This window comes from Myodes glareolus, chromosome 7 (genome assembly GCF_982192425.1).
Source record: "Myodes glareolus chromosome 7, mMyoGla1.1, whole genome shotgun sequence".
In the NCBI taxonomy this organism is placed as follows: Eukaryota; Metazoa; Chordata; class Mammalia; order Rodentia; family Cricetidae; genus Myodes; species Myodes glareolus.
The window spans coordinates 82599732-82625227 of NC_142032.1; the positions used below are offsets into that span (position 1 = coordinate 82599732).

At 41.9% G+C, this 25496-nt stretch overlaps 1 protein-coding gene across 1 annotated transcript in view; it reads left to right on the forward strand.

Annotated features, from left to right (window-relative positions):
* The first annotated feature begins 1314 nt into the window (after nucleotides 1–1314).
* Nucleotides 1315–25496, forward strand: part of Usp31 (ubiquitin specific peptidase 31) — a 59240-nt gene continuing 35058 nt past the window's right edge. Inside the window, exon 1 of the mRNA XM_048460146.3 lies at nucleotides 1315–2080. Coding sequence (XP_048316103.3) covers nucleotides 1463–2080 — 618 coding nt within the window. The 5' untranslated portion in view covers nucleotides 1315–1462. The remainder of the gene's footprint in view (nucleotides 2081–25496) is intronic.

Sequence of the window (25496 nt, forward strand, 5' to 3'; positions counted from 1 at the left end):
TGAAATGGGTGTAGGGTGGCCTTTCTATTTTTAAAATGTTATGGGCTTTCTTTCCCAGTATCTCCATTTTGCAGTAACCAGGTAACAGGCTAATCTCTCAGCAAAGGGAACATACAAAGAGAAGGTCAGAAGCCAGTGAGTTTTGAGTAAAGGCAGCCTTAATGCACACTGTTCTCCCATGTACTATTTTTTTTTTCTTTTTCAAACTGAACCAACATTTAAAAATAGATTTCCCAGCTTTTCTCTAAAAATCAGATGATCTGGCAACACCAAGCCCTCATTCTCACACATGAACAACTGACTGGAGGTGAGTGGCCGCCACCCCTTTAGAGGAATGTTAATTAGTAGCTTGCCACTGTCCACAACCATTCTTGTATTCCCAAGTCACATGAAGCATGACCTGGTCACCAGGATCTTTGGTCATTGTCATGGCCTATCCCTGCGATAGTGTAGTGGGTCTGTGGCTCTTGGTTTAAAGGCCAAGGTCAAGGCTTTGGATTAAACTTGGGTTGAAATGAGATATCAAAAGCACTGAACGGAAGATTAAAGAAGGTATTCCATGATTGACATATCCTGTAGAATATAGAGGTTATTATGAATGAGTGTCCGTCAAGAGTGTAAATTGTAGAAAGCAAGCAGAAACCCAATTAGTTTCATTCTTGTTGTATCCGGAACACACACTAAGTGTTCAGTAGCTATTTATTGAATGAATGAATGAGTGAGTGAGTGAGTGAATAATGGGAGAGTTCAGTGGATTTAAAGGCTGTTTTGTTTTTGTTTTTTTAATAAAACTTTTCAGTAAGGCAAGCCTGACAATACTGGTTTGCTGGAATTCCAACGTACATCCAGGAAGAAAAGCCCACCAGAATGCGCCAGGCTCCGTGACTGCGTTCGGGTGATACGCGGCAGTCCCTCGGGAGCCAGGTGGGTTAACTTGCCTAGGACAAGACAAAGTTACGTCCATGAGCTCTTTCACTACCTGGTAAGGAGCAGTTTGATTTCCGTACTTTTCCCTAGATCTCTTCCATTTGACGAGCCAAGACCGAGACCCACCCCTAAAATCCAGCACCCAGCGCCTGCCCAGCGTGCAGGACTATGCCCATACTAAACATGGCCAGTCTTGGGCTTCATGCCGCAGAACCACGCCCGGAGCCTGGAGCCTTAGGATCGGTTTGCAGGGACAGTACTATTCCCACAGTCAACATGGCGGCGGCGCAGCTTCAGCGTGGGGCGGGGCTGCGAGTCGAGCGGGTCACGTGAGCCGCCCCTTGGGTGGCAGCGCGCGCACGCGCGCCCCTCGGCCGCCGCTCTCTCGCTCGCTCTCTCCGCTGAGCTCTGAGGTGGTGTGGGGTGCGAAGCCCCCCGGGCCGGGTGAGGCGCGGGCGGCGGGATGCGGCGGCGGCCGTGGCGGGGTCGCGGTCCGGGCGGACAGGCGCGGTGATGAGCGTCGGCAGCTCCCGCCATGTCCAAGGTAACGGCGCCCGGGCCCGGGCCGCCGGTGGCGGCGGGCGGGAAGGAGAAGCGCTCGTTCAGCAAGCGGCTGTTCCGGAGCGGCCGCGCCGGAGGCGGCGGCGGAGCTGGGGGCCCCGGACCGGCCGCGCCCTCGTCGCCGTCGTCGGCGCGCTCGGTGGGCAGCTTCATGAGCCGCGTCCTCAAGACGCTATCCACGCTCTCGCACCTCAGCTCCGAGGGCGCCGCCCCGGACCGCGGCGGCCTCCGCAGCTGCTTCCCGCCCGGGCCGGCCTCCGCGCCTACGCCGCCGCCGTGCCCGCCGCCGCCCGCCTCGCCCGCTCCGCCCGCCTGCGCTTCCGAGCCGGTGCCCGGCGTGGCGGGGCTCCGCAACCACGGCAACACGTGCTTCATGAACGCCACGCTGCAGTGCCTCAGCAACACCGAGCTCTTCGCCGAGTACCTGGCCCTGGGCCAGTACCGGCTGGGCCGCCCGGAGCCGTCGCCTGAACCGGAGCAGCCGGCGGGTCGCGGCCCGCACGGTCAGGGCGAGGTCACCGAGCAGCTGGCGCACCTGGTGCGGGCGCTCTGGACGCTGGAGTACACCCCGCAGCACAGCCGAGACTTCAAGGTGAGCCCTGGGGGCCCTGGAGCTCGGGCGCTTCTCGGGCTCCTCCTCTTCGGGGCCGGGAGGATTTCTGCGCTGGATGCTCAGAGAGTTCTGGAAGATAACCCAGCTGACAAAGGAACGCGTTCCTCCCACCATTCAGCTTGCCTTCTTCCAGCGCCCCAGAACACAGGCGCCAGCTCCCGTCATCCGCCTTGGGGATGGATGTTGCCAGGAGCAAGACCCTGCATCTTGGAAACTGCAGTTTTTGGAGCGGGTGTTGGTGGGAGAGCATCCAGCAGGGTTCGAATCCGGCTGCTTCTCTCCTAGCAAACCGAACCAGTTTGTGCTCCCCGTTTTCCTGGTACCTATTCCCCGCAAGTTGACAGGCTCCATTGGACACTATGAAATTACCCAGTTGGGGCACTTTTAGGGGGGTTCAACCTGATACGTAAAGTGCTGCAGCTGTGTCTAGGGACCCTACGCACACAGTGCCCAATTTCTTTTTATTCTTAAGTAAAGTCAATCAGGTGTTAGCCAGCTAGTACTTTGAAGGAGGCAGAACCTGGTGACGTAACGGATGGGGGAGGTGGTCCTGGCCCTGGTTTGCAGCTGCTGGTGGAGCTGTCCGCGTGGAGAGAGGATAGGCTTGGAGAGCTGTTGTAAGGTCCAGATGGTGGGGGTCATTTGGGCAGTCCTGCGGAGTTGGGGCTTACTGCACGTTGAGCAAGGAGATGACTGGAGACTGTAGAGAGGATACTTCGAGGTGGGCCATGGGTATAAGAGTTGCTAGAGTCGAACAATGAAAAAAAAATCAGTTTCTTTTCATTCCTTTTCTCATCTCTTGTGCTTGGGAGAACACTTCAGTTTGCTATTTAGCCTTGTTTTTTTTTTTTTTTTTCCTATGTCCGGCATCCTCATGCTCTACCAGCCTTCCTTATTCTTTGAGACAGGGGCCTACTACATAGCCCAAGGCTGACTTTCAGCTCTTCCCGACAGCCTCCTGTGTGCTGTGATCAACCTCCCCATCCCCCCTTTTTAAGTAAGAAAACAAGTTTCAAGTTGAAAAACTTTGGTGAGCAGCATTGTTTACTCAAAAAAAAAAAAACAACCAAAAAAACCCCAAAAAAACAAAAAGAACTTTGTGTGTCTGTGTGACATTTATGTAGAGGTCAGAGGACAGTTTGTGGAGCCAGTTTTCCCACCTAGGTGTGGGCTCTGGGGCTTGAACTCAGGTTGTCATGTTTCCAGGCCCAGCCATCTTGTCAGCCCAACAGGAGCTAAATTTAATAAGGTTACGCTTTTATTGGATTTTTTTATTTGTTTTCTATTTATGGCAAGTGGTACTGGTTTTCTGTTGGTGCTATCAAGTTTCTCTCTAAAATACATTTCTCTAAGTACTGATTGGATTGCAGGACCTAATGATGTAGCTGAGGACTGCTTTGGGTAGACCCTGCCTTTTTGCTGAGGAGCAACACTGCTGTTGTATGCCGCTCCTTTTAACCATTTTTGCTTATATTGCTTCAAAAGAAAAAGTGTTTTGCTGTTTGATCTTGAAATTTTGAATGGAAATATTAGTCTGAAATAAGGACTGGAAAAACAAAGATTCATGTTAGGGGTCTCAAAGTAAGAAACTAGGAGAATGCTATTTTTATAGGACTCTTTTGCTTAGAGTTACCCGTGAGCAACCACAACAGTGGGGAGTTTTCAAGGCGGGATCCTAGTGTGAAGTTTGCAGTTTTTTGGTACATCAGTCTCTTAGCATGTAAGCATTGCAGTTGCTTTTCCATTAAGCTGTGAGTGAGCAGAAATGGGTTAGTAATTCTAGATGTGCTGGACTGATTGATAGGCATACTTTGGCAAAGTTGAGCATATTCTTCGAGGTTGTTCCCATTGCTTTTTATGAGGTTGTGCTCACTTTTACATCCATTAAGCTACCAACAGAAATGGGTCAATACTTCTAGAAGAATAGAGACTTTAGAGGCTTATTTGGCAAAGTTGAACACATTCTTGGAGTCCTTGTTTTTGAAACACTGTAGACTTCTGAACCTTCAGTAGAGTTTGCTGTATATCCATTAATTCACCTCCCGTTTACTAAGAGTTTACTCAGATGGGAATGCATTCAATTTCAGAAGGCGCATTCACAATGCCGGGAAGTAGACATGTTGAACAGGCCGACACAGTAATCTGATGGTTCTGTGGTGTTCCAGAGGCTTCACTGTATTTGTATTGCTAACCCAGTGCTAACCCTGGCCATCCTGTTTCCACTCTGTTGTTCTTAGTGTTGCTGGGATTCTAGTCTCGTGTTTGTCACATCATGGTTGCCTGACAGCGACACCTGCTGCACCTTGTGCTCTAGAAAGAAGACAGGAAGTTATGAGAGAAATAACTGTTCTCTTAGGGGCCCCCATCAGGCTTCTGCTGACATGTCACTGACTACCTGTGTATTTCATCTGCTGCCGCAAATGCTAGAAGCAGGTGTTTGGGTTTCCTGCTTTAATACAGAAGATGAGTCTCTTTGACCATGGGTCAGAAACTTGCAATGGGGGGTTGAATCCAGTGGGATTTAGGTTCACTGAGAGCTCATATTGTACTAGAACTTGTACTCGACTCGACTCACATTTATAGCTCACTTGAGGTCTTGTAATAAAGCCAATTCCAATTTGTTGAAGTGGGGCCTCACAGTCTGCTTTTCTGACAAGCTTCCCAGTGCTGGGGCTGCCGCCTATCTAAAGGCTGTTTTTTGAAGTGGGTTCCAAGGAGCAGATGAGAGGACATCACAGAAAAGGAGGCACACTTTCCTGGGCCAGGAAGTGATAAGGGCTAGTGTGAAATTGCAAATACTTTGAGAAAATAGTGAGACATTAGTAGTTGGTTGCAGCATGGCTAGCTGTAGTGGTACAGACCACCTTGGAGAATCATGTTTAAAGAAATCATGAAGGGCTTTGTGGACTGATTTGAACTTTAGCGTCTGAACATTGGGAACCAGAGCTGATACAGTAGGAGAGTGATAGGATTTCTGTCTCCTTCCCTGTCTCTTTACTCATTCCTTCCTTTTGCCTCTTCCCTCTTTCCTCCTCTTTTTGTCTGTTGCTCTCTGTGGAGGATTGGTTTCCCCCTTCCTTTTTTTACTGAATATTATTTTGAGTATAAGGAAAGTTGAAGTTTGGCCAGCATCGATTATTTGTGTATTTTTCGTATTCAAGTAGCTCACTGAATCTCCAGAGTCCTGCTCAGTTCTTGGCTCCAGGCAGCCACCACTTGACTGGAGCCAGCAGTGGTTAGAATCAGTTGGCCTTCTTGATTTTGCCTTAAGGCCTAGAAGAGCAAGCATTCACTGTGGAGTTATTGTGATTTTTTTTTATCATATTAAACCTTCCAGGTTTATCATTTTCTCTGTAAGTTTTCAGTTAGAGTTCCTCCTTCTACCTCCTTCTAACCACATTGATTTGTGCTTAAGGCACTTGCCAGTCAAATGTGTTTGTTTGTTTTGCTTTGCTTCTGGTTTGGACTATGGTTGTGAAAGTTGTGTTTTCATTTGCTAGAATGACAAATTGACTGGCCCAACTTTGATATACTTCAAGAAATTTCTCTAGGTTCAGCCTGCATATATATATATATATATATATATATATATATATATATATATTTGGTACACATATCTTTTCATGCTCTTAGAATGTTGGTTTGTAGTCAGAGCATTGTTACTTTTTCTGTGCCACATGCCTCTAGTCCCCTGGGACATTTGTCTGTGTTTGGAGACATACTTGGTTGTTATACCACATGGGGCGAGGGTGCTGTTGGCATCTAGGGGGTAGATTTCAGGAATTCTGTATACTGCAGTGTGAACTCCCCCCGCCCCCCCATGATTTAGCCCAAGATGTCATTGGTGAGGTGGAGAAGCATTTTGTCTGTTTTCAGCACAGATTTCTGTAACTTTCCCAGTCTCTAGCCTTGTAGCTTGGTGTTTGTTTGTGCATGCGTGTGCACAAGTTTGCTCACAAGGGTAAAACTTAGACTCAACCATTGTGTCAGTAACTTTCTTTATAAAACAGAGGAGTAAATAAATGGTTTTAAAATCTGAATACTCATTCTGGTGTTTTTAGGGGAAACCAACATATTGCTTTAATTTTACCAGGAACATAAGTGCTCAGGTTCTTATGAATTGCCTTTTGATTTTTAGTACTCAGTAGTCTTAGTAACAAGTGAAAAAAAAAAAAGACAGATGGACACTTTCAACCGAGATAGATAAGTTTTGTAGCCTCAGTTTTCAAATCATGCTGTCAAAGGGCAACTGCAGCAGAGTGATCTACTGGAAGTGCTCTGCAGACTCCTTCCAAATTTGCAGGAACCAAAACACAAGTCTTGGGCCTGGAATGGCCTTATCAGCTCAGCCACTGGCATGACAGGTCTCAGCAGAGCACTTGAACAGGCCTGGTGGACATGCTGAGACAAGCAGCATTTTTTCCCTCTGAGACTGGTACAGAATTGCAGAGAAAATAAGGTCATCTGCTTCCAGCTTTGAATGTATGCCATTGCTCCTGAGGCTTAGGTACTTTGAGAGATCTTGCTTAAAAACAACCCTTTCCGACTCTTTAAGTGCATGAGCTGATGTGTGCCATGTCTTACCAGGTACAGGAAGTGAGAAAGAAATTGTCTAGGAAGGCTACTTGGGGAATAAAATACACAGACAATTGTAGAACTCCATGTTTGCTGATGTTCTGGTTCTTTTTGCTATTATAATACCACAGACTGGGTGATTTCTAAAGAAATTTATTAAAATTCTGGAAACTGGGAATCACTGTTGAAGAGACCCACACCTGGCAAAGGGCTTCTTCCATCATCCTGTGACAGGAGACTGAGAATTTGTGAGTTTTGGGGTGTTAAGGAAGGAAGGTAAGAATGGGATGTAACTTGGTCTTTTTAATCAGGGACCTACTCCTCTGATAATGATGTTTATCCATTCTTGAGGGCAGGGTCCTCATGCCCAATTGCCTCTTAAAGGTCTCAGTATTTGTAATGGGGTTGCATTTCAAAAACAGGAGCTTTGGGGTCATGTTTAAAACATAGCATCCGACCTAAACCACACTACATCTGCTCAATTATTGTGTTTAAAGGAGCTAGAAGCCGAGGTGAGAGGCTGCTAATAGAGGGTTTAATGTAAAGGTTATGGAACAAAGTTCTTGCCCTCAGAGGACTCATCTGTTTATAAGGAAGCGATTTTGAATTCTAATGGAAGGTTCAGAAGCAGTTTAGAGGACTGGATTGTAAGCTGCACTGTAAGCAGTTAACACTTCTACAAAGTTCCTAACACTGTACTAGCTAGGCTTGGGTATGTAGTGTTTAAACACAGTGATACAGCAGTGGTAAAATAAGAAGGCACAGGCAACATAGTCCCTTCTCAGAACTTGTCAGAGAGAAGGTGGATATCAGCCAGTGAACACCGACAAATAAGAAACTTTAAATCCTAAGAACTAAGAGAAAGATAGGTACATGAGTGAGAATAATAAATTTGGCCAGATGAGCAAAATGGACTCAAAAGACTGTATTACTGGAAAGACCTGGAGGTGCATTTAGAAGTCTGACAGGCCTTGTTTGTGATGCAGGGAGGAGGTAGGAGAGTGGGGCAGACAAGGCTGTAAAGGGTAGGTCTCACTGAGTCTTGTAGGCCAAGGTGAAATACTTAGGTTTCATTCTGAGCAAAGGCTAGCTGCTACTGGTTCCTAAGTATTCTTGCATGAGTTTGTTCAAACATGAAATGCTCATTCGTGGTGCTTAATGGTGAACAGAGTAGAAATTTGAAGACTAGTCAGTAGACATTTGTGATGGGCCTGGTGAAAGATGGGACTGGATTTGAGACACATGTAGAGGTAGACTGTCTTTTCCTCATCATTGTCAAAAAACTGATTGTGTATATGTATGTCTAAGCTTGATTTGGTTCTGTTGTTCAATGTTTGTCTCGATGTCAGTGTCACACTGTTTTGATTACTGTAGTTGTAAGTTTGGAAACCTGTTGTGATACTTTCACCTGTATCCTTTGCAAGTTCTTTTGGTTTCCAGAGTCTTTTGATATTCTGTATGAACTTAAGGACCTTATTTATTTATTTATTTGTTTATTCATTTTAATTTAATTTATTTATTTAAAACAGGATTTCTCTGTGTACCACCCTGGCTGTCCTGGAACTTGCTCTGTAGATCAGGCTGACCTTGAACTCATAGAGATCTACTTGCCCCTGCCTCCCAAGTGCTTGGATTAGAGGCATGCACCACCACCTCATGGCAAATTTAAAGATTTCTATTTCTGAAGAAAAAAAGTTTAGAATTTTATTAGGGATTGCATTCATCCTGTGGATTGTGTCAGGTAGCAGTATCATTGTAATGATACTGTCAATTTTCCAGTCCACAAAAATGGGAGAATTTCATTTATTTATGTCATGTTTTATTTCTCTCATCTAGGATCTTCGACATACTAAACAGGTTTTTTGCTGCTGAATTGAGAGCTACACTCTCAGTTGCATAACTAGAAGTGCTAATTTCTTTTTGGATTGTTTATTAATAGTATATAAAAGTATGTAATTGACCTTGGCATGTTGATTCTGTATCCTACAACCTTGCTAATTAGTTTATTAGTTTCAGCGAATTTTCCTAGTACCTATAGTTTTCTACATAAAAGGGAACATCATTCATGAACAGAGATCGGCTTTTTCCCAATTTTGATATTTTTAGGCCCCCCCCCACCACTTTATTGCAAAGTGGTATCCTTGTCTTATTTCTTGGTCTTAGAGTAGTTGCTTTCAGGCTCCCAGGGTTGAATGTCTGCCCCTGTCTTGAAGAAGTATCCTTTTCTACTGGTTTGTTGACTTATTTTTCTCCTTAATTTATTGAAAGCCTTAATGTTTCTTTCTGTATCAGTTTGAGATGCTCCTGCCTCCCTTCTCTCTTGTTTTGTAATGCGTGGTATTTCATATTTCACATTGCTTGTTATTTTAGTATGTGGAGTCTTCCTTTCACAGCAGGAATAAATCCTCCTTGGTTATGCTGTCTGTTCAGATTTTGATACTTTTTCCTTTTATGTTTCAAAATAGTTCTTTAGTAACTTAGTAGTTTGCCTGTGTAAGCCTTGTGTGATGTGGGATTTACACTAAGGTTTGTGTAGTGTGGTAAGTAGTTAAGTGTAGACAGGGAAGTAGTGGCCTGTGTTCTAGTCCCCTCTTCTGCTTACATTGAGACCTTGAGGCTTGCATCTCTGGTCTTCACTTCCTCATCTGTAATGTGGAGATGGCAGTATATCTACTTCCTAAACCTGTTTTGGAATATATGAGAGAAGAACCTGGCAGGAGGCCTGCATTCAGTGCTCGGCAAGTGTTAACTGATGCTATTGTTCTCATCCAACCTTCCTGTCACCCTGCTTCTGGACAGAAGGCTTCTTTAGCATTTGATGATGCATTTATGAATTTTGCATTGTTTCATTAGTTCTATTGATATTAAATATTGCTTATTCTCTTTCATGCTCTTCTTTAAAATTCTCATTTTTTCAAGTTAAAAAAGTTATTTTGTGTGAATTTTAATGTTAAGTATCTATATTAATTTTAGACAGAGAACTATGCCTACTGAATACTTGCTTGCCATTGACAAATGCAGTAGCCTTCAATAAAATTGTAAACTAGTAATAATACAGTGAGAAAGCTTGCATCAACTAGTAACTAAGAAGAAACTGAGGTAATAAAGAACTGTCTGTTCCCCAAAGGATAACAGGATTAGATACATTTATTCATACATTCTTCCTGGAACCAGATAACCCCTATGTTATATGAACTTTTGAATAAGAGAAACTCAAGGGGATTTGGATTTCTTAACCCATTTTTTTTGTTTTGTTTTTGTTTTTGTTTTCCCCCAGTTCTGTGTGCAGTGGGCAGTGATTACCTCTTATTCAGCATCAAGTTCCCATTCCCGGTTTTTGGAATGTACACACTGTTGGTTAATCTGCACTGAGTGAAGCAGCCACAGCTAAGGACAGCTTGCAGACTAGACTGTTAACAGTGTGAATGTGCTGATGATGGCCAAGTCTCAGACCTCACTTGAGGCTTTAAACTTTCAGAGCGCAGTAGAGAGATCAGAAGATGGAGCGGCAGGTCTCAGTACACAGGACTTATGAGCAAATAAAGCCAGAGAATGAGTTGCTGTATGGAAGAGTGCCATTCCTGTCACTGCTCTACTATCTTCCTTCCCTCCCCTCCCCTCCCCTCCCCTCCCCTCCCCTCCCCCTTTTTCCCTTCCCTTCCCCCTTCTCTCGTTTTCTCCTTTCCTCTTCCTCCTTTTTCTCCCATTTCCCCCCTTTCCTCCCTTTTCTCCCTTTTCTCCTTTCCCCCATTTTCCCTTCCCCTTTCCCCTTTCTCCTTTCCTGATTTGAACATGTGCAGCCTATGCCCTGCAAGGTGAGTTGAGAGTGTTTGGCAGGTTTAGAGGGGAAGAATGAAGGAGAAAGAGTTGAAAATAGTATGGAGGGTTCTTGAGACAAGGTAGCTCGGTGGGGTGCATGGCTCTCTCTTAAGATTAGAGTGGGAGGGGAGTGGGAATTTGGATTGGTATTTTTAAGTAATGAAATAATGAAAAAATAAATCAACCCATATATATATATATATATATATATATATATATAGGGGTGGCACTTTTCAAGATTGGTAAACAAAGTGGAAAATGGTTTTGGAGGTGAAAGGTGAGTTTAGTTGTGCTTGAACTTTTAGAAACCTAGACAAACCCATTTTTAATGCTGTATTTATTGAGTGCTGAGCATTTTCAAGAGGTGTGTAAGAATCAATTTAAATTGAAAGGAGCTGGCCTGTCTGATCTGCCCATGGAACAAACACCATAAACCAAACAGTTGGTGTAGCATAGATACTTGTTCCCAGTGTATTGTTTTACATCTTCCTTTGTGTACTTTAGGCTTTTGCTTTGACTCGGTCACTTCTGTTTTGATATAGTATGTGGTTTGATGGATTTTTCCTGTCCTTTTATACCCTTGTCACAATGAGGGGCTACTAAATGGGGCAGTGTTCTCTGTCTGTATGGTCCCCACAGCTGTTTCCTATAGTAAAAACTCTGAAAAACAATGACCTCATAGTTTCCACATACTCAAAACTAAACAAAACAAATCCAAACTTTTTTTCTTATAGTAGTGGAAGAGAAGTCATTAAAAATTGAGTAAAATTTGTCATCTGTTGCCTCTTCCTTCAAAAATACTTGTTTGCTTTGTTATTAATTGTTCATTCGATGTTCTTCAAATAATTTTTTTTTCCTGTATAACAAACATTTTTTTCAGGGAGCACATGGGGTTATCTTGAGTCTTTTGTTGTGTTGTGATTGTTTCTTGTCTGTGTAGAAGCCATTGTTCTGTGCCCGCACTGAGGCAGTGCCTAGAGGAACTGGCCAGTCGCTGAACATCTGTTGCTTCTTCCCTCCAGTTGTTAAGCTCAGATGGCAGCAAACAGTACATCCCACAAACAAACAATTCATGCTTCAGAAGATTCCAGGGGGCTGGTCAGACAATGACTTTGTTGGTATCTCTCCTACTGAAAGGAATGTTGCTGCTTATCTTCGGATCAGTACATTTTAACTCTTGGCATTCTAATCTTTAAGAATAAAGCATAACTGGTTTGGGGGAGCATGGGACTGAAGATATGGCTCAGGGGCTAAGAACAGTGATGGCTCTTTGATTTCTCCCCTGCCCATCCCCTGGTTTAATTTTTAACATTATATAATTTGCAACTCCAGTCTTAGGGGATCTGATGCCCTCTTCTGGCCTTCTTGGACTTGAAGGCATACATGTATTCACACAGGGCAGACACGTGTTAAGAATTAAAGAATCATAGTCATGAAAAGATTCTGTATGTGTATGTTGAGCCATATTTGTTACAAAGTGATTTCACACTCAATTTTTAATCTTCACCACAGCTCTGAGAAAGAGGGCTTATTGTTACTCTTGTCCTAAATTTGTTTTAGATACTGGGATTCTGTGCTAGTGAGCAGCAGAACTGGAATGTAGTTCTACACAGTTTCTGTGAGCATTAAATGAGTAAGTGTGAAGAGGGTATAGTGTGGAACAGGGATTCGCAACCTGTGGGTTGCAATCCCTTTGACAAACCTCTGTCTCCAAAAATGTTTATATTACAATTCATAACAGTAGCAAAATTACAGTTATGAAGTGATCATGAAAATAATTTTCTGGTCGGGGTCACCACACATAAGGAACTGTATTAAAGGGTTGCAGCATTAGGAAGGTTGAGAACCACCGGTGTCGAAACTAGTACTCAGTAGTGCCACAGAAATGATGAATGGGGATAATACAGGCCCTTGCTGTCAACTAAGGCCACTTGAATATCTTCATTTTTGACTCAAACACCAAGTGCAGGGATTAAATAGGCTGTTGGAGCCATTCCTTCTACCCTGTGTGGTTTTAAGAGTTCTTGGGTATCAGATATACTGCTGCCCTTCCCTGCTGCACTTGAACACCGAGTTGCTCTTTCTAGTCCTGGAGTTCTGCGTGACCTCGCAGGTTTCCAGGCGTCATCTTAGTCCTAACATTTTTGTTGGTGGATCAGATAAGGTTCCACCAGGGATACTGATTCAATTTGTAAAATTATAAAACATATTCCATGTTACATAAGGCATACATAACTATTTTTAAAGTTACAGTAGAAATGGAACAGAATGCTGTATTTTGTATTTGGTCCTCAGTGAACTGCCCATGGTTCATATATGAAGGGCCCAGGGCACGATGCTTACGTCAATCCAGATGCCAGATAGGTGTACAGTGTTGTTCTGTCAAACGAGTCTTATAGTCTGGACAGGTAATGACTCTGTTTTAGGCAGACTGTACCTAAGGGTTAGTGTTTCATTGTGGGATCCTTGGGGTAGGGCATTGCATAATCTTGACTGACAAACTTCCATTTCTGCAGTTGATGGAGTAACAGAGAAAAGAGATGTGGCTTGGAAAGCATGCCTTACAGTAAAATAAGGGATTTGTTTTGAGGAAAGGCATTTGGTAGCTCTTCTGTACACAATTCCAGCTCTTAGTTCTGGCCACCTTATGTCTTATGACTGCAGGAGTCAGTCTACCTTCGTCATTTCTTAACTTCCAATTTCAAGTTTGTAATGCTGCCAGATTAGACTTTTTAGAGTTTGCTTGTAATTACATCTCAGAAATTGTTCCTGTCTTTACTGTTACATACAGAATGCAGTGTGCATTTCTTAGCATTTAAGTTTCTTCATGATGCAGCCCTTTCTTCTCTATGTTGGAAAGCAGTGGAGTACAGTTAAAGGGCTGAATGAAGTGTATGAAAATTTGGGTCAGATCCTGAGATCTGTGGCAAGGGACTTCCCCCTCTTAGTTCAGTTTTATTTTATGACACTGACATAATTATAACACTTTCTTGCTTGGCATGGTGGCTTACTCCTGTAATTCCAGCCTTTGAGAGATTTGAGGCCAGCCTGTACAACAGAATGATATTTTTTAATTTTACATTTGGTTCATCATTTCCTCTTTTCCTCTTCCCTCCTTTATTTCCAGTCCCTCTTTCCCATCCCACCTATTTCCACCCTTCCCCCCACCCCCACCCCACCCAATACAGTCCTCCATTTCTGTTCAGGAACGGGCAGGTTTCCTACAAATATCAACAAAACATGGCATAGCAAGTTGCAGTAAAACTAAACACCTCCCCATGTATTAAGGATGGGCAAGGTGACCCAGTATGGGGAGTAGGGTCCCAAAAGCCATTATAAGAGTAAGAGACAGCTCCTGCTCCCACGGTTGGGAATCCCACAAGAGGAACAAGCTACAGAACTGTAAAATATATGCAGAGGGCCTAAGTCAGTCCGATGCAGGCTTCCTGGTTGTCGGTTCAGTCTTAGTGAGCCCCTGTGAGCTCAGGTTAGTTAATTCTGTGAGTTTTCTTATGGTGTCCTTGAATCCTTTGGCTCCTACACTTTCTCCCCTTCTTCTTCAGGATTCCCCAAGCTTCAGCTTGGTTGTGGGTCTGTATCTGTTCTTGTTAGTTGCTAGATGAAACCCCTCTGATGACAGCTGGGTGAGGTGCCCGTCTATGTGTATAGCAGAACATCATTAGGCATTGTTACATTGATATTTTCCCCCTCCAGTCATGTTCGGTTTTATCCTAGGTCTCTGTCATCCAGCCTGTGGGACCGGGTGCTCCAGGCAGTGTCAGGGTGGGTTTACTCTCCTGGCATGGGTTTTAGACCAGTCATCGGTTGGCTACACCCTCAATCTCTAGGCCACCCTTACCCCAGCACATCATAAGCAGGACAGAGTGTGGCTTGAAGGTTATGTGGCTGGGTTGGTGTCCCAATCCCTCCACTGAAGTCTTGTCTGGTCACAGGAGATGGCCAGTTCAGGCTATGTATTTGCTATTGCTAGGATTCTTAGCTGGGGTCATCCTTGTAGATTCCTGGGAGATTCCCTTGCACCAGGCTTTTACCTGACCCGGAAATGTCCCCCATTCCAGTAGTCTCTTTTAGTACTGTCCCCTACATCATCCTCCATGCAACCTGATCACTCCTGTTCCCATCACCATCTGCTCACAGTCCACTCACAAAATCTATTTCCCCTTCCTAGGGAAATCAGGGCATTCTCCCATGAACCCTCCTTATTACCCAGTCACTCTGGGTTAGTGGATTGTAGCATAGTTATCCTTTATTTTATAGCTAATATCACTTATGAGTGAGTATATAGCATGCTTGTCTTTCTCTGCCTGGGTTACCTCAGGATGATTTTTTTCAAGTTCCATAATTTGACTTCAGATTTCCTGGTGCTCTTGTTTTTAACAGCTGAGTAATACTCCATGTGTAAATGTAGCACTTTTTCTTTATCCATTCTTTGGTTGAATGATGTCTAGGCTGTTTCCAGGTTCTGGCTATTACAAATAAAACTGCTATGAACATAGTTGAACAGGTGTTCTTGTGGTATGATTGAGTATATTTTGGATCTATGCCCAAGAGTGTTATAGCTGAGTCTTGTAGATTGATTCCCAGTTTTCTAAGATTACGCCACACTGACTTCCCAGCTTGTGGATTCTTGTTGCTTCATTAGACTGTGCGCCCATCAGTAATAATCCAGTGCTGCTGCTAACGAAGGACATTTGAAACACTTTACAGAGTCTACACCATGGATGCCTTGATGTCTGGTTCTGTTACTGTGTTTGAAAGTCACTTGGAGTTTGTTGTCGACTGGATATAAAATTAAAACCATGTTTTGTTTTGCGTTTGATTTTGAGGGACTTTTGTCTAAAGTTTACTTTTGTTGCATTATGTGAAAAGTAGAATTTATGACTTGAAGTCAGCTCCACAAAGTGTGATCTGTTTAAAAGTTTAACTTTTTCTTCAATCCTTACATTCTGTTTGTTCTCTCTAGATTTTATGATTTATTCTTCCATTGTTCAAGTACAAGCAGATGTATGTGGATGGTCTGTATTGATTTTGTCTCTCCAACTTAGGTAAATGGTAGTTGCACATCTGTGTGTTTGTCCTTGTCTTTTTTATGTGAGGGACATATAAGTGCCTGCTGTTTGCCCTGTACAGGGGATTATTTTATATTCCTTACAGTATTGTAAGAGAGATATGCGCAGTGGTATTTGTTTTATAAATTATGCAGAGAGCATTCTCTGTACAGACTTCTTATCCCATGAGTCTCCTGCCACATAGTAAGTAGTCCTGTCCTTTCCCTTTGAGTACCACTGAGACAGAGAAAGACTGTTTTTAAACTATAGGGAAAGATGTTCATCCTTTTTTTTTCCTTTTTTTTTTGAGGGCTATCACGCTAGTGGGAGAATGTGTACATTTATTCTCAGTAATTATAAAGATACATTAAATTTAGACTATCCTTCAATCTGCTCTAAAGTAAGAGTCCCCTTTTAACAGTTCAGTGATACCTTGGTAAATATCCCTGTATTAGTCTTTATTTCCTGTAAGTTACAATAAACCTCAGTAATTAAAAGACAAAGTCCTTTAAAAGCAATCACTCCTGGGAAATATCTATGAATAAATAATTTGGGGATTTTAGTAGTAGAAAGAATGGAAAGAGGCCTCATTTCCTGATGATAGAGAGTACTTTTTATCTCCATGCAAGAGGAGAGGTCAGTTGCCCTTCCTCTGTTTGATGTTGGGAAGCTGGTTGGGGTGTTATAGCTTGCTTCTTTCCTGGATACTCCTGGTTATGTAGTCATCATCAGACACCATGCTGGGTTGAGAGTAAGGGAGGCTGTGGTTGAGAGCTACTCCTTTCCTTTGGGAAATCTGTGAACCTATCTATGTGTTTGACTGTCAGAACCCTGGAGCAGCTGAGATCCTGGCAGGCTGTTGAGCCCCAGTTTCCTTAGTTTTTCTTTTATTACCATTATATAACTAGACTCATAGATTGTGGGTCTTGGATAACTCACTGTGTGTAATTCTCAGTGTGATGTATTCTGTGCCATTGAATTATCAATATGTGTGTGTGTGTGTGTGTGTGTGTGTGTGTGTGTATTATCAAAACTAGAAAGGCTCTTTCAAGTATTATTTAAATACCAACTGTCCTGAAGATTTCTAACTCTTTTATAGGGATGGCTGGATCACATGCTATACATACTTTTTCAGACACTTTGTGTTGTCTTTGACTAGAGTCCTTTAATACAAACATTAGCTGTTGAGTCCCTCTTCTGTGACATGGGGCATTCCTTTGGGGCCATACAGGTGAAGGATTCTAGGTTGTTGTTTTGTTTGGAGTCTCATTTCTGTTTTTTGGTACTTGCTCCCACTGCTCTGCACCAGCACCCTTCATTCTCAGCATTCTCTTGCTGTGTCCTCTTCCTGGGAGACACTATGGCTTGCTGCTTCAGTTTCTGATCTGCTTCTAGATAAGTATCTGGGTAAACAGAATCTATAGGATATGCGTAGAGCTAGAGCCCAAGAGACATTTTAGTACTTTTTTTCTTTTTGAAGGTAACTTTTAAACTTGTATAGATTATTGTATATGTACAAAAAGTGCACAGGTCATTAGAGTCCAGCTTGATGATTTGCCCAGGTACAAAATGAAGAAGTTACTAGTGCTCTAGAAGCTCCTGCTCTCCCTTAGTGGCTTTTTTTCCCCACAAATGTAGCTTCTCTCCTTGACTAGTTTTGTTTCTTCTTCACCTTTATTTTGAATTAGATACAAAGTATATATATTGGTTTAAAAAGTAATTTTACTGAGGTACAGTACACATACTAAATCATGAATTTTAGGTATACAGACACTTAAGCAGGTTTTGGGATTTTTCAGGGGGTTTGCAACCACCACAGTTTCAGAATTCTGCATTCCCTTAGAACCTTGAAAATTAGCAGTCACTCTACTTCCCCACTTTGCAGCCCTAGGTAATCCCTTGTCTGCTTTCTGTCTCCATAGCTATACTTGTTCTGGATATTTCACATAAACTTGTGATATGTGGCTCTTTTCTGTCTTTCATTTAGCATGTTACTTTAAAAGGTTACTGTTTTGTGCCATGTATCTTATTTCATTCCTTTGCACAACAAAGATAGTTATATATGAAGAGTCCACTTTTTTTGTTGTTGTTTTTGTGGGTTTTTTTTTTTTTTGGTGATAGTTTATGTAACCCAATCTGGTCTGGAATCAGGCAACCTAGCCCAGAATTTGCATTCCTGCCTCAGGCTCCCAAATGCTGGTATTTCAGGTGTGCACCTTCCCTTCTCACCTGTATTCATGTTGTTTTCCTTTTGGTCCTTTGAAAGACATTGGGAGTCATTTCCAGTTTTGGACTTACAAATCGTGCTGCTAGGAACATATTGTTTACAGGTTTTTGAGTGGATGTGTGTTCTTATTTCTCCTGGGTATATACGAGGAGTAGAATTGCTAGGTTGTATGGTAACTTTGTATAACTGACCAAGAAGTATCAAACTCCTTTCTGACATGTTTATATCATAATTGATAGTAATCCCTTCTTGTATTTGTGTTTGTATATATAATTTTGCATTATAATTTCTGTTTCATATTGTATTTTGAGTAGTTTTGTCATAAACATTCTTTAGCTTATTTCTTGAACATAGTAATCTCTCCCCAGAGATTTAAATGACTTATGGTTATGATGAACTTTTTTACATACATCTTTTGTCTATTTCTTCAGACCAAGTAGTGATGGCATTCCTGTGAGGAGTTTCCTTAAGTCGTATTGTTACCCAGCTTTACAGGATTGACTGTTTACTAGCAGTTGGAAAGAATGTCTCTGCTGAAATTTAAAAGGACTCTTTTATGTTGCTAAGTGGAAAATTTGAATTTCTCTGGTTAGTTGTGAGGTAGGAGAGTTTCATCTGGCAGAGCGAGGGTCAATGCTAGGTCATCACTCATGGAAGGCAGGTGTCCTGACATCAACCAGGTCTACAAAGTAGAAGTGTGTCTTTGTGATAGTAATATTTTGACATTAGGGTATCACTTTATTCTGACTCCACAGGCTTCCCCTTTGGTGTTCAAATAACCATATACTCTTCCATTTAGTGTCCTCATATATTAGGGAGATGACCAAGACTTAATCAAAATAGAATTGGTTAAAATTGGACCAGACTGGAAATAGGTTGTGGGAAGATTCTAAAGTATCCTTTGATAGGAAAAAACTGGGTTGGTTTAAGGAGATCACATTGTGAGACTGAGCAAGCAGAGAGCCTGTGACTGGTTTGGAGACTTTGTCTCCCTGAGCCTGAGGAGTTGGCCTGGTTTGACTGTCAAGCATGCTGTTTTGGGTGTGGAGAGAGATGCGTGACCTGTGACTTAAAAGCATTCTTAGCCACTTAAGATTTATTGGGTTTATCCTGGGTTTATGGCATTATAAATGTATGATGTGTATTGAAACTTTATAGATCTGCTTAGGGATAACATCTCTTTGTGACTCTTAATAGATGTTTTAGCTCTAATGATGCAGTAGAAGAGAAAGGAATCAAAGTAAGAGTATCTTTACAATAGTTTGGATTCCTTATTTAAAAAAGGTTAGCCAGAAATACAGGTCAGGAATCAAATAACAGCATCTCCAAAATCAGGAGCATATATGGTATGCATATGTGTGTGTGTGTAGCTTTCCTTCTCTCTTATATTTTCTTCCTCTTGTTTGTTGAAGAAATATAGTCTATTTTCAGTTAGCCTGTGGTTTTTCCAGGGAGAAGAAAAATGCATCTGTATTCAGTGTGTGTAAGCTTCCCCCATTATTGTTCCCCAGACAATACAGTAGTATATCAACTATTTATATAGCCCTTATACTATATTATATCTCATAGTAATCTAGAAATTAATTTATATATGAGGATGTCCATAGGCTAAATGCAAGTACTAGGCCATTTATTTTATAAGATACTTGAACATCTGTAGTTTAAGTATCCACAGATGTTGTGGAACCAGTCTCCAGAGGTGTAACTCTCGATTCTGTGTTACCACCTCGGTACAGTTTGTGTGCCACTGTACCATATGCGAGTCCTGGCAAGGGTCTGGAGATTGAAAGAACACACAAGAGACCTGGGTCATTCGAAAGGAGGTCAGCCGAATGCCGTTTATTCAACTTTGGGGAAATCCTATTATACCTGGCTGCTGCACAAGGATTTCCGACCAGGCAGGTGGGAAATTACCATACCAAAGATGAAACAATGCCCTACAGCTAATCACCAGGTGAGGCAGAGGGAGCACAGGAATAAACAGGATGTTTAACTGGCTGACCAGAAACTGTCCTCAAGATGCACCCCAGGAGCAAGGGTAGACCCGGGCCCTACACAGAGGGACAGTTGTACATGCATGTTTAGTCTTATGGATAGTTAAGTAAGGTTGGCCTTGCCACCTTTCACTCTTTGCCTTTCCCACTTATTCAACCTCCCAAGAAGAATAGGTTGCTTCTGCTTCAAGAAACACTGACTGACTTCTCTTCTGGCTTCCCTCTACCAGATTGATAAGCTGACCCTGCTGTGCTAAGGCCACTTAACTTTATTCCTACCCTCTGTAAGCCAGTGAATAGATGGCATAGTTCTTTTTTTCTTTCCCTTTCTCAGTTGTTTTATAATGGCAGTATCATCTTGCCCCGAGTGATAGGTCGAGAGGTTGATAGCTTGTAAACCTGTGAGTTTCAAATTAATATAGGACAGAAAATTTTAGTTTAAGGCTTTGCAAATCTGTTTTTTATTAAATGCTTTGTTGAGATACCAGTTCTTTTAAGTTGTATGAACTTAAGTTGTACATTTTGATGCTTTTAAAATGGAACATTTTTAATGTTCTCTGTTAGCAATATATATTAGTTTCTTAGATATTCAGGTGACTTTTCCAGTTTTCTTCTTTGACACTTAGTTGTCTATGACTGTTATACTTCCCTTATGACTTTATGACCTTTTTGTTGTGCCAGGTTTGGGTGTTTGCTTTTAAATTCTAAGCCAAAATTTCCTACCTTTCTTTAAAAAGAGAAAAAGAAAAAAGGCTTTGTTTTTCTGTAGTTGGGAAGAATTGTATATTTGGAAATACCAAGAAGGTGAAAAAAAGATAATTTTGAATTACTTTTTACTTTATTGGATACATAAACGTACTGTGGTGAACTGAGCTGACTAGCCCTGGGAGTCATCTCCCTTGGCCATATGTATGCAGAGGACAGTGAGGATGAATCCACAGAGCAGCTTCAGCAGTGTGAGGTGCAGAGCTTGTGCTGGTGAGAGACAGGGGTTTCTTGTTTGCACCCTCTAGCATCCTAGGGTGCTGGGGCAGAGAAGTCTTCATGTTGCCACTTGGTCTTCCTAAGTATTCCAAATACCTTTTAGATAACTCCCCTGTTAGATAAACTGCATTTGTGTTCCAGGTTATTATTTCTTTGTTTTGGGTTATATTTTGCTTTTTTATTTTATATGTGTGTATATGTTCCTATGTGCTTAAGTGTCTATTTTGTGGTACAGTTCTTGCCTTCCACCTTTAGTGGGTTCCAGGGATTGAACTGAGGTTGTCAATCTTACACAGGTGTCTTTACCTGCAGAGCCTTCTCATTGACCCTCAAGACTATACTTACTATAGGAAAAATGTACCTGAGAATAAAATGGAAACAGATGAGCAAAGATTTATTTAAAATTAGCAACTAAATGTCCAGAAGCCTTTGGATGAGAACAGCTGTTTTTCAGTATCTAAACCTGTTTTTGTCTGCCTGGACAGTTGATGTTCAATGTGAGAAAACTTAAGCCCTGTGTGAGCCTTAGTTGAAACACTGGGTTACAGTTGATGCAAGGTACCTTGTTTACCAAGGAAAGATCATGGCAGGGAAATATCTTAAGGCTTTTCAGTTCAGATAAGCTTGAAGAGTAATGTTAGTTAGCCTTGGACAAGCTACTTCAGAATTCTTTCAAATTTTACTTTTGCTGTTGAGACAGAATCTCTCTACATAGCCCTGGATGTCTTGGAAATCACAATGTAGATCAGAGATCTTCCATTTGCCTCTGCCTCCCAAGTGATGGTATTAAAGGTGTGCGCCATCACACTAAAGGTTTTTATTTGTGACTACTAATATTGTAGCATAGAATTTTTCTCAGGATTCTGTAGGAAATAACACCTATAGATAATTACCCTGAGCCAGATTCAGTATAGACACTCAGTAAATCTTGACATTTAATATTGTCTTAAGTGACATCGTGCTGTTATTAAGGGGTCTCTCAAACTTCTCATAACCTTTGATGATTAAAAAGTTGAAATCAGCTGGGTGGTGGTGGTGGTTCACGCCTTTAATCCCAGCACTTGGGAGGCAGAGGCAGGTGGATCTCTGTGAGTTCAAGGCCAGCCTGGTCTACTAGAGCTAGTTCCAGGATAGACTTCAAAGCTTCAAAACCCTGTCTCAAAAAACAAAAACAGAAAACAAAACAAATAAGCAAACAAAATGTTGCAATCAGAGCTTTTCCAGATTGGTCAGTTTTGGTTGCAGTCTGCTTTCATTTTAGAAGTAGAGTCATTTAAAAAGAAAATTACACTTAAAAAATTACAATTAAGCTTTGTCCGGTTTCCCAGATGACTGATGTGCAGCCGGGGCTAGGAACCTGTGCTTTGGGTCTCCTTTTCATTGTTTACAGGGTTATGTTCCACCACAGGATAAGTCTTCTCTTTGTGGTTTTGAGAACTCACGTAATAGAATCTGCATATTTTTTCTCTACCCTAGAGTCCCTACATGTCCCTACTTCATCCTTCTGAGGAAGGAGTAAAGGAGTGGATAGAGGTTGGGGCGGAGGCATTTCAGTATATAACTTCAGCATAGCTGTGTGTGTCTGTTTCCATAATGCTATGTGGGGTAAACACAGAAGGATCTCTGGGGCTTGCTGGCTCCCAGCCTAGTTCTCGGTGCAGTGAAAAAACTGAAAAGAACAAGGAAGATGCCAGGTGTGGTGGTAAATGCCTTTAGTTCCCAGCACTAGAGAACCCTTTTGTTTGCCATCCCAGAGGATGAGCATTCCAGTGTCTGTTACTTGACTTTTCTGTAATATTTTGCGTTGTTGCTTGTATCTCCTTGAATTTCTGTTTTGGTTCAACTTGTGTGAACTTCTTTGACTAATCTTATTTCCTTTTCTTATGCTCATGTTCATCAAGATTCTGGCCTGGTGGTTGACTGCTCTTCTCACTAGATACCCCATGGGCTGTTTTCTATGCTCATTTGATAGTCATATGCCCTCCTGATTTATTTCACCCACCTAGATATCTTTCCTCAGCACTATGAACAACTTCATTTGGGGTGATGTAGGCCTCAAACTTGGGCTGAAGAGATGGCTCAGCATTTCCTAACAACCACATGGTAGCTCACAACCATCTGTAATGAGATCTTGTACCCTCTTGAGGAAGATGCCTGGTCAGGCATCCTCATCAACATAGACCGTGAAACTCAGTATGGACAAGTTCAACAGAACCACTATATACAGGCTGCCCATGCATCATGCTTCAGTATTGCCAGGGCATATATTTCATTTTCAAGTTCAGTCCTTAAACTCAGCTTGTTCAGAACTCTATGATTCCTCATTTTCAGGTTTATTCCTGATCATTACCCAAGTCAGAAATAGAAAACCTTGATGGTATTCCTGTTTTTTTCTTTAGCTCCACTGACCTCGTAACACCAGCTACCTATTTCTCTTCCATATTCAGTCAGCAGCTGGTCTACAAAAGATGTCCTAGTTTTGTGTTTGTGGATTTTTTTTAATCTATCTCATTCTTCTACTGTACATACCAATAGCTTTCTTTTGATGTAAGTGAAGGAACAGACTAAAAGCCAACATCTTTCACAGTAGAGATGTCCAGAGGCACTGAAGAAGCAAAAATTTAGAGAGCTGAATCCTAACCACTACACTACCAGAGAAGAAGTAGAAATAAAGACCAAGAAAAAAGTTTGGCCTCTGCTGGGAGAAGTTGTGTAGTGTGGTGAAGGCAGTTCTGTACCTGTCCCACCCTGCATATTGTTTCTGGATGACATCCACGTTGTATTCCCCTAGCTGTGTTTGTTATCAGGTCCTCCCTCCGCTACTTTTTGAGACAGGTCAGTCTCTGTAGTCCAGGCTGTCCTTGAACTCATACAGTAATCCTCTTGTCTCAGACTTCTAAGTGCTTGCATATTAGTTATGAGCCACTATGCCTGACTCCACTCACTTGTTTGCTGGTGTCACATGTATTATTTCTAATGTCTCTGACTTTTAATCCCAAACCGAATCTTAAGATATTTTATAAATCAATTTTTTCCTTGTTATTTACATGTAATTAGTCATTAAGCTGTGACAGTTCTTCACAATCAAATCACAATCTATTTCTCTTTTGCTCTTTTATTATTTTTCTTAATTGGAACTATAGCAGGCAGTTTGCAATTCTGTCTGTGTGTATGTGTGCGTGATGTGTGGGGATGTGTATACATCCTGACACCTGTGTGAAAGTCAGAGGACAGCTCTGTTTCTACAAACCTTTCCATGGGTTTTGGAGATCAAGTTCAGGTTTCCATGGCAAATGGCTGCTAAACCGTCTCTTTGGCCCCATTTGTAGTTGGTTGGTTTACCTTTTATAATACTGGTAGGTCATTTCCTTCATGAAACTCTTCATTTGGTTCTTTGAGCTCCATGCTCTTGGCCACAGCTCTAATTTTTTTTTTTATTAAATTCATCTCCTTTGATGTCTTCCCAAGCCTAAATGTATCTTTTGGGTTTTTACCTCTGGCTTAATGTCTTGTGACATCACTGGGCAACCTCAGTGGTATTTGTGATTATAGTCATTCATCTGTTGACTTCTGCATCTCTGTCTTTATTGTAAACTCTTGTACGGAGCCTAGAAGTGTATTTTCTCAGTTGTCTGCCCTGTCCTCCTCTTAGAGTCTCTGTGGAGTGTCAGCCACAGTGGATTTGAAAGAGCGCTCGTCACTCTCTTTCTCTTCACCTTTCATCTTGATGTAGGCAGAAGCCACCCTCAGAGAAGACATGGGTGAGATAGAGGTTTACTTCCTAACTCTCTACAAATTGGATCACAAATTCTATTGATTCTGCCACATTTCTAAATCTCTTGCAAATTTGCCTTCTTGTGTATCTTCATAGTGTTGCCTTACACCCTTGTTTCTTCCCTCATTTTGTTTCATAACTGCTTTGCCACTGTGCACCCTCCCCCTACTCTAATTGAAATACTCATAGCTAAAGGTAGAGTGCTTATTTGTTTCATTTATATGTAAAATGTTTTGCACGCATTCTTTTCTAACAATCCCAACAGGTCATTATACTTCCTTTTACTTTGGTAGCTTATCCAGCTTCTCTTCTCAGCACATGGTCCTAGCCAGTTCACTTTAGAACCATTTCCTGGTTTCCTGTGCCATCTTAGGTTTGCTTTTAAAATCCTTCTTGAGCTAGTCTTGTCTTTACTCGTTCCTCTTGCTCTGTTTTGCAGCCTTGCTCTTTCAGGTCTATTGAATTTCTTGGTCTTTTTTTTTTTTTGAAGGCGTCATACTTTCTTATCATTTTTTTGTGTTTAAACATGTTGCTGCCTCCACTTTGATCCCTGCCTCTGCCCCTTCAAGGCTTAAGTGACATCTCAAGCCATATCCATCAACTCTTTCACTATCTTGTGTTCTACTCCCATGACATGCTGTTTATACACTTGCTCTATTAATAAAAAATATATTCCTCAACTTAATTCTTGGGATAATTTAGAATTATAGAAACAACAACAAAAGTAGCATGAGTCCTTTCAAAGTCTACACTAGTTTCCTTGTCGTTAGCATGCCAGGCCAATGTCGTAAGTAAGAAGTTAACGTTAGTACCTTGCTGTGGACTGAATTTCATGCATCAGGATATTTCTCTGGTTTTGTTTGTTTTTCTCTGGCCTTTTTGAGACACCCTTGAGATTTCGTATCTGTCTTTATGATAGTTTGTCTTCAGAGCCAGGAACTCACAACTGCTT